Source organism: Gavialis gangeticus, unplaced genomic scaffold (assembly GCF_001723915.1).
Source record: "Gavialis gangeticus isolate Ggan-Ray unplaced genomic scaffold, GavGan_comp1, whole genome shotgun sequence".
Taxonomy (NCBI): Eukaryota; Metazoa; Chordata; order Crocodylia; family Gavialidae; genus Gavialis; species Gavialis gangeticus.
In genome coordinates, this window is record NW_017729024.1 from 107,849,919 (window position 1) to 107,859,977 (window position 10,059).

The following is a 10,059-nucleotide window of genomic DNA, read 5'->3' on the forward strand; positions in this document are numbered from 1 at the left end:
ACAGAAAAATGTGGATTTGGGGTTACCTTTTTAACCAAATATTGGGGATTTTTTAAATCAGAGAAAACCAGAATCCCTGGTACTAACCTTAATAAGTCACTATATTTGCAGGATTTACAAGTGAATGTGTGATACTGGATACTAACTTTAATACATCACAACATGCCAGTGATTTTCAAGTATTGCAAGTGGATGTGTGACAAGGCTCTCATATCTGTATACAGACTTACCCTTTCCATTTCTTTGAAGTCCTCATCCAACTTGGTTCCTTCTGCACCTCCAACCTTCTCACTCACTTTCTGTGGAATTGAATAAAAAGGTAAAATCAGCAATGACTGAAAATCTAACCAAAGTTCCCTTATGTGACGGTGTTATCATATCAGGAGCTAGCAAGTATGGCGACTAGACATACCAACCACTTGCTTATGCAGAACTTGTTTTAAATATGGCTTAGTAATCAATCCTCTTAGGTCCTAGTCCTTCACTAGAGTCACTGAGGGTACATTGGTCTTTGCACAATCACAACTGTACTTCTCAGTGAAATAAATGCCCACATCTTGAAATTAAAAAGCAAATCAGCAGCAATAACACAGATGTGTTCAGCAGACAGCAATATCCAGGGCAGGGGAACTTGGGCAAAAGGGAAGTACATGAATAGAAAGGACTGGGGAGAAATTATACAACGTCTTATGCCAGCTTTGTGGTGCCCCTAGAATCACTGGATACAAAAGGATGACCCTCTCCTGCCTGAGCAAAAGGAGCACACCCATCAATTCAGAGCAACAGGTTAGAATCCCTTGCACATGATCTATCCCCTGCTAAGGAAAACAAAGAGCAAAAGCATGTTATGAGGTACATTGTTCCCTGGGTTGGAGATAGTCAGTTTGACCTTCAGGAAATGTATTTGGCAAGGCTTCATTGCTCATAAAATATTCAACTGAGAAAGCAATTTGTAAACAACTTTGTGTACTATTTCATTTTCCTAATTCAGGTTGGAACACATAACATTAGTTTCCCTTTACTGTTGACAAAACTAATGATAACAGATTTAATAGGTGACCACTATTGCAGCACCAGTCATAATGAATCTGTAGAAAACTCATGGTAAGAGCACTATTAATCACGATGAGCTGAATTTATTACTGATGTAACTCCACAGATGTTAATTAAATGGGTCTGATCTGATGAAAGTATGCTTATGTGTAAGTACCCTTATGCTTTGTGCATATCTGTCATACTACATCAGACTTAGCCGCTACTTTTATTTTCCACAAATTTTGTATGCATTTACTGCATATACATTTCATTTTTCAAATTCTTCTAGGAGCCTAATTCTGATGTCTCTTATATCTGTTTTTCTGTGACAGAACTATTCATTTCAGGAACGTGTGTTAGAAATGTGCAATGGAAATCAAAATCATACTATGTTCCTACCCGGATCCACCAACCTGCTTTACTTCTTTCTAGCTTGGTTCTAAGCAGCAAGCCACAGGCAGGAGCAGACTGACATTTAATTTTGTTTCTTGTGAGAGGCATGTAAGTACACTTGTCTGTCATGAACAAGATCAGGACACCTGATTAGTTTCTAATTTGTAGTGCTGAACTTTCAGCACACTAGGGCTAGGTATAGACATTCAAAAACCTAAGGTGGAATTAATCTAAGTCGCACTGTTTTCTGTAAGTGGCATAGTTTAGTTCAGTAGTGAACAGAACACACATTTGCCCTTTGGGGTTGGAAGGCGTCTTAGACTGGGTTCTCTCATTTTTAAACCAGTCTGTGTGTGCCAAACTTCTGTTTTGTTATGAGTATAGACCAGTTTCCGATCACTTACACCTGTAAAAGTGTAACGTCTGTACCTGAGGACTTACTAACGCAGAGCCTTTTTACACAGCCAACTGTGTAAATCTGTCCAACAGGAAATAGGTTGAGCTTCTGCTTGTTTCCTGTCAACCCCTATAAGTTGAATCTGAAATGTGGAAAATAAAGTCTTGGGTAGGTTGTTAATGAGGCATTGATTCTTGGTAGTTTCCACCAGAAAATAAAGGCAGTGCATTTCCTCAATAAAGAATATTTTTGCAGAGCTGAAAAGGCTCATTGAAGACACTCTCCTGTTGGTAGTCTGAATGCAGATGAATTTGCATGGTCTGCATTACTAAGCCTGTGCCATACAAGGCTTACTAAGGTATGTAGAAATCCAGGCATGTGAAGTTCAGTAAAGCCAGGAACAATTCTATGCTGGATATGGGGGGACAGGGAAGGGAATAGAATCCCAGGTGACCTAAAAGCTAGTATTCATCCACAGTTTTTATAATTCTATGAAGCCCAGTGGTAACAAGGGCTCTGGAGATATCCCAAGAACCAGAGAACCCTGGAGAATCTCTCTTCCCCCTCAAAACAAGAGGAACCTTGGCATAGAGAGATAAAATCCATGTATGCAACTTCTGACGTGATAATTAAATCATTGTAAAAGCATGCAGTGAATAAGCATATTAGCATCAAGTTCTCAAACTGGTATGTTATTGTTTGACATGCTTTTGATACCAAAATACAAACCATACTGACATAACTGATGCTCTAGCCTCTTGTAGGCTTATCAGTAGTGGTTTTTTTCCCAAGAATGACTGTCCCTTAGAAAGTTTTTGTTTAAGGGCTCAAACAAGACATTGTACAGACCTGATGTATCATCCTCAGCATACCTGCAGAACTCCTAAGGATCCCTTCTCACTTCCCCAAGCTTCCATGTTTGCAGCTTCCCATAAACAGTAACTACTCTAGACCCTGAGGACAACAATGAACTTTAGCTTTTCTTGATGCTGCTTCTTAATCAGCTAGAGGGTCCATTGATAAGTTAAGGAAGCAACTTACCCTCCCCTTCTCTCTAAGAATCTTTGTCTTAGTTCTTTAATCTTTTGCTTAGCCCTTATCAGCCTCAAAGTTAGCACTGTGACTCACTGCCTTACACATGTGCACATGTGTGTGCACGCGCCTGTGCACACACACACACACACACACAGAGTCTTGCAAACATACCAGAAGTGGAGATGCATCTTTCCAGCAAGGAGGTACTAAACTAATGACCAAGGTACCCAAGGCACAATACCGGTGGGGGGGGAGGGGAGGACCTCAAAGACATGACATCTGGAAACACAGAAAAATATTACTGCTTTCCACCTCACAGGAACCCAGGCCAAGCAACTTTTACTTCTTAACCAAGATGTACACACCTGGCATCCCAAGATACCCCATTGTCTCTGGCACTGGCATCACTGTGGGGGGAGTTTCTGGCTATGTTGACTCGATCCTATCCTATGTTCACTCTATTCCAATATGCCCTGGTGCTGCCAGCTATTTGAAAAACACCACATATCTCAAAGAAACTGAGCTCCAATGAAAATCTTCTTCCAGATACCATATTAACTCCCATGGATAAGTCATCTCTGTACATGAACATACGCCATGAGGGCAAATTATAAACCATAAAGAATATTACCCCTGATGAGGACACTGCTTCTGTTTCTTTTGCACTCTCCCACTTTGTCCTTACACAACTATTTCAGAATTGGGGGACTCCCTATACCTACAAATGAATTGCACTGGAATGGGAACTTGTATGCTCCCCCCTCCCCACCATATGCTAATATATTTATTGCAGACCTTGAAATCCACTTTCTTCACAGCTGCCCTCTCATTTTTCTCAGGATTTTAACAACTGTCACCCATCCATCAAACTGACTGAACTGCTTCACTCAGCAAATTCATTTCTGAGACACTATGGTGAAGACTTTTAATGTGCACATCACTGCTACATTGTAGCGGAAACCCACCAATCACCAAAGCTATTTTCACTGTTTCCATCCTAGGCATCACAAAAATGGCATAAAACTAAGTAAGGACAACCAGTCCAGGGCAACCACCCCAAGTGACAACTCAGAGGAGAAGTGGGTGAGAAAAAACCTGCTACTGCCAGCAACCACACAATCAATCACAATTGCACTGGCAGAATTCCTGGAAGGCACCGCTTACTCTTGTGCTCCCAGTGCCCAGCTGTGTCACTACACTGTTGCACTACAGTGAAGGTTTGCAATGGCCACATCATCACCATGTTGTATAGGAAGCCTACTGACTGCCACAGCTACCTGCACGGCACCAACTTACCTCCTAAGTACATTACTAGATCCATCATCTAAAGCAAACTCTACAACTGTGTCTGCTCTAATCCCACCAACTGTAATGCTCATCTTAAGGATCTGGAGCTGGAATCCCTACAATTACAATACAATTCCAGAACCATAGCATTCAGGTCAACAAAGCCAGACTCAGATTCCACTCCCACCTTGCAAAATAGAAACCCCAAGACACTGACAACAGAATCTCTCAGGTTGTCACATAATCCCAGCCTGAGCATCCATAAGCTCCAGTTATTGCTATAAGTACAGTTCTGATATGAGCCTCGGTGTAACTCAGAAATAACTCCACTGAATTCAGTAGAACTGGCAACACATCTGAAGATCAAGATGAAAAATGGGACCTAATACAACCCTATAGCTGGTCTGACACTTATTCACCAGCTGCAAGGAATACCAAAGAATGGATGAAAGTGACTGAATGTTTCCACCTGCAAGCACAGGATGCACTATAGTATTGTAATTTCACAAAGTCAGAACTCTTCTGAATGCCTATCCTGTAGAACTAAATCTGCAAACCGTACTTTCATTCTGAGACAGTCAGCATCTCTGGCTTCTGTGTAAGACTGATTTCTAGGTATGCCGGCTTGCAGAAAAGGGAAATGCAAACCTTTAATTTACCAAATGGTTTCTTATTAGCAGAAGAGATCATATGGGGTTATAAAATATTATTCAATGAAACCTGAGATGGTGGCCAATATCAATTCATCTTGCAAGTTATGCAAATGCATGGAGTCAGATAAGAATAAAATAATATAAAAAAGAATCATTAGCTTGCTATAATGACATAAAGCCTGGTTTTGTCTTTTGGGTTTTTGGGGGGGGATTTAAATGCTACTGGGAGGATTTAATTCTGCAACTCCTGCAAGTTATTTTGGAAAAAAATAGGATCAGCCCCTCACTTGATGTAAATAAAAAAGCTGGGAATCCCAGGAGAAGTAAATTAATTACACACCCATTTAACAGTGAATAACACAGACAAGGACAACAACAAGATAAGGATGTGACATAGATAGCTAAAACCCACGTAAAGACATCATTCAAAAACTGCCATTTGCCTGGTTATAGTCTTCAGCTTTTAAGACAACCACTCTGTCAAAACTTGCTTCTCTTATGCAGTCTTCTACAACTATTAGTTATTTGATAGCCTCTGGAAATGTAACACCTAAATAAATTAGTTGTACAGGTTCCTCTATAATCCCTAAACTGTCAACAGTGAATTGTGGCCATCTCCTTTGAACTAAGAGCTACCACCAAAAAACCCATAAGTTTTAATGGGCAGTGCTTTTATTTTTTCACTCAAATTGAAAAACAATGTGTGCAGTTTAACTGAAGAAGTTAAGTGGGCTGAGTTTTACCCTGGTGTTCTTGTGGGGACTACTTTTGAGGGCCAAGTGTGAGCATTTTTACTGTAGATAGTTTGATAGTAGGATGTCTAGACATCCTTTTCACCCTAAGGAACGAGAACAGTAGCAGCAGCAAACCCCAGAGGCCACTATCTGATTGGTTCCCAATAACATTACATTTCACTTTATTGAGTGAGTGTTAGTCCCTGAGTTAATGGTTACAGATTTTTACCATACTTTCTTTCAAATAATATGCACCTTTTTCCAAAAAAAGCTGCTGAAAATTGGAGTGTGCATTATTTGCAAGAAACAGCATAAAATCAGTTTCTGCTGCTTACCAGGCAAAAGCAAAAGTAAAATCTGCATGTGAACAATGAGCAGGTTTGACTCCCTAGTTGCTGCTACTCAGTTACTACAAGGAAGGATCTTTTTTTCTTCATTCTGCCTTTCAAAAACAAGGTTCACATCTTATTCTGGGATACGTTGCTTGGAAGAAAATATGTGACACTTGCTAATGTGGCACAATGTTTGTAGGAGAAGAAAAGGAGGCTCTGAGGGAACTGGAGAGGGTGGAAAACAGGGGTCCCAGGGAGGACATGGGGAAACATGGGATAATACACAAGCGATATTAGGGTGCTCAATAAAGACTCTGAAGCAGAGCTGTCTGGTGTGTTGTTTGGGATACCAGCCCTCTGATATCCCCCCTTTGAAGAAGTAGCTCCAACCCTTCCTGAAAACTGAATAAAAGAAGGATCTCTATGAGGTGGGGGTGCTAGAGAAGCCAGGGACAAAGAAGAGCCAGGGTTTTGAAGCCAAAGGTGTGTCCTTTAAGAAGCCATGCCAGGACGGGTTTCAGGAAGTCCTTCAAGGAGAGAGACTGGACAAGGCTTTTTGGGGAATCCTGAGGCTGATCCATGAAAGAAAGGAAGAATATAATCCATCCTGTGTAAGAAAGTTATTCAGAAATGACTAGACTGATCTCACTGGCTGAACTGGATAGCACCTATATAACTCCATTGTCTTCAGTGGAATTACTTAAGCACAACTAAAAGCAGAATTAGGCCTGACAAGCAAATCCTTAGCCTTTTAGTATTTTCCATAACCAAAGATCAATACAAGGACACACATTCTGAGCTGTCTTTTACATCAAGTACTGCAATTTCCAAAGGATGAACAAATCCATTTACAAAGGATGAACAAGTCTCCATCATAGACAGAGGAAAAACTCTTTCCCAAGTATCTCAAATATATGCCCTCATGAATCTACTCACAGTCCAGGCCCCCAAATTGGGGAGAGACATTCTCCTTCTAAAGTAGGAATGTATAGAAAATATAATCACAACGCACTAGTAATATTCATGTATCCAGGTTGTAGCTGTATTGGTGTAGAGGAAAAGACAATCAGGACTTGTAGTAGAGAACATATCTTTTATTAGACCAACAAGATTTTTACAAAAAAAATTCTTTAATTGTAAGTTTTCCGGCACAAACACTCTTCATCAGGCATTGGAGAAAAGGTTGAAAAAGTTCTCCTGGGTAGACATGAAAGTTCATATTTCACAGGATTCCACAGAGGAGTCAACAGATGGAAAACTCCTTTGGGCAGTCAGTTCATAGCTGGTATGAAGCCTCTCACCTCCTGTGAGGATCTGTGATGATGAAAATTACCTTAGAACAAAGGCAGGAGCAGGATCTTAGGTTTCAGGTGGTCACAGTTGCTTCCTGCTTGGGAAAAGATGAGGATTTCATTTTTAAAAATCAGCTAAAATTTAAATTTAATAATAAATATAATAAAAGATATCAATAATAATAAGTCAAATAAAATAGTAATATAATATAACAAAAGTTTCTAATAAAAGTATAATATAACAATAAGTCTAATAAAAGATATCATCTCTATTACGATTCCTGATTGCCTTTTCCTCTAGACCAATATGGCTACAACCTGGATACCTGACACATGGAAGATATTGAATTTTAGTCAATTTTTAAAAATGAAATCTTCATATTTTCCCAAGCAGGAAGCGACTGTCAGCACCACAAACCTGAGATGCTGCTTCTGCCTTTGTTCCAAGGTAATCTGCATCATCACAGATCCTCACAGGAGGTGAGAAACTTCATACCAGCTATGAACTGACTGCCCAGAGGAGTTTTCCTTTTCCATCTATTGACTCCTCTATGACATCCTATAAAATATGAACTTTCATTTCTACCCAGGAGAACTTTTACAATCTTTTCTCCAGTGCCTGATGAGGGGTGTTTGTGCCCGAAAGCCTGCAATTAAAGAAATTTTTTTGCAAAACTCTTGTTGGTCTAATAAAAGATATCATCTCTACTATGAGTCCTGATTGCCTAGTAATATTCATAGCTCAGTATGCAGGGAGGTACACATGCGAATGTACTTTTCAGTATTAAATCATCACCTGACTTCTAGCAGGCTAGCAAGCCCATTCTCAGAAAGCCCCATTAGAAATGCACCTTTGTAATACATCAATATACAATTACCAAGAGCAAATAGAATGTGACATAGGTGTCTAAAGCCTATTTAGAGATGTCATGGTTCTCTTTGCAAGACCAGGACTCTCAGCCAAAGTATCTTGGCCTGCTTTGAGTTAGTTTAATTCTTCCTGCCTACAAAGCCATTGCTATTTCAGTTCCACATTCTCCTTGCCCTGGATTAATTGTGCACTATGTGAGCAGCATAAGGGGAACTTACAGCAGCTGGAGAAACCCCATGAAGAATTCCATGTGTGCAGAGAAAAGTGCCAGCTACTATAAATCATCTACTGCCTATACAGCAGCACTGAGTGACGAGAGAGAGCGCCAGGAAAGGAAGAAGAAGGCTCAAGGATAAGCATGATGGAGGAGAAGATGCCTGGTGAAACAAGGCTCTGCTATACCTGATCCTGGCTTGGCATAACATCCCTTAGGGAAATCATGCCCAGTGGCATGAATTTTCCCCAAGGTCAGGTAGAACTGAATCAGGGAGCTGCTTCAGCTCTCTGTCAAATTCCACATCTCCCCTGCAGCCAGCCACTGTGCAGATGCAGCAGGATCTGTAGCCAAGTACTAAGAAGCTGTTTTGTGTTGTGTTCCACTCCAGAAGTAGCTGCATTTCAATGGAAATTTAAATGAGCCTTTATAAATACATGAGTATAGTTTGTAAACTGGGTTTAGGAACGTGTAAACTGACATATGGATGTGTGGGATTTCTCTGGATTTTGGGAGTATTTTACATAAAAGCCTTCTCAAAAATAGCACTACAGGGGAAAATAATTCTGCCCTTCTTCAATCTGATAACCAAACAGTCCTACATTTTGAAATATAGATATCCTGTAATTTGCAGAGAGATATATTCAACACAGAATTCTCACCTCCATAGATCTTTTTATTGAAGTATTTAAAATACACTGAGTGAGGCCTGAAAAAAAATCAGTCTAAATCTCACCAAGGATCCCACTATAATGCTTTGAGTAAAGAAAACATAAGAACAACTGATTTACTACAGGACAGCTTTGCAAATATTCAAGTTCAAATACCACAGATGTATAGGAAAATAAGGCATTTCATCTTCACCTGGCTAGAAGTGTAATTTTCAGTGGGTGCAGATAGTTATTCAGCTAATACATGCACTTCAGACACAAAGGCTTGGTACAGACATTACACTTATGGTGTGATAAGTACTTAGAAAGTGCTCTAAAGCTATAATTAAACAGATGTTCACTGTACATAAAGCACTTTAATAATGGTAGATTGGATGTATCAGACTAAAGTGCTTAAGGTTAAAGTGCTTTATTAAACATCTGCACCAGATCCCCTCATGACTCAAGTTAGGTCTTGGTCCCCTGGCATCCCGGAGGCCCATCACCAGGCACCACACTAGCCTTGGCTCATGCTTGTCTGCTTTGGGAGAGCACTGGCCCAGCTCCACCCCATGGGCTGTCACAGAGAGGAGACAGAAAAGCCTATTTCCTTCCCGTGCAGCTGGACTGGGGAGGCAAGGGATGGAATGCCCCTGCTGTGCGGGCCCCTGACAACTTGCTTGCTCTGGTCTTGGGAGGGGCTGGGTTTGCACAGCAGAGGGCTCCATTCCTCCCTCCCCCCGCTGCAAATCCCCAGTTCCTGGTGCAGTGAAAAGCCATGTGCCACTCTGAGCTGCATATGTCAGGAGGCTGGGGCAGGTCGGGGTGGGGAATGGAGCCCCTCCCCCGCCATGCAAGTCCCCCTTATCTTGCTGGCTCAGGTTTTGGGCTGAGCTGGGCTGGGCTGAGCTGGGCCTGCATGGCAGGGGCTTGGTTCCCCCCCTCCCAGCTCCACTTGCCCCAGCCTCCTGACAGTGGCAGCTTGGAGCTGCGCAGAGCTTTTTGCTGTGCTGGGAACAAGGTGCAGAAGGGTGGGAGAACAGAGCTTCTCTGACATGTGGGCTGGGCCTGGTGCAGCCCCCCAAGACCAGAGGGGGGTGCACACAGTAGGGTGGCTCTGTTCCCTTTCTCTCCCCCCCCCCCCACAGCTCCTGCCATTCACAGTT

General features: G+C 41.5%; 1 protein-coding gene across 4 annotated transcripts in view; it reads right to left on the reverse strand.

Annotated features, from left to right (window-relative positions):
• SH3GL2 (SH3 domain containing GRB2 like 2, endophilin A1) overlaps positions 1-10,059 on the reverse strand; it is a 298,586-nt gene that overhangs the window by 79,413 nt on the left and 209,114 nt on the right. For all 4 annotated transcript variants that reach the window (XM_019517537.1, XM_019517539.1, XM_019517540.1 and 1 more), the window contains one exon: positions 231-299. In XM_019517537.1, coding sequence (XP_019373082.1) covers positions 231-299 — 69 coding nt within the window. The remainder of the gene's footprint in view (positions 1-230; positions 300-10,059) is intronic.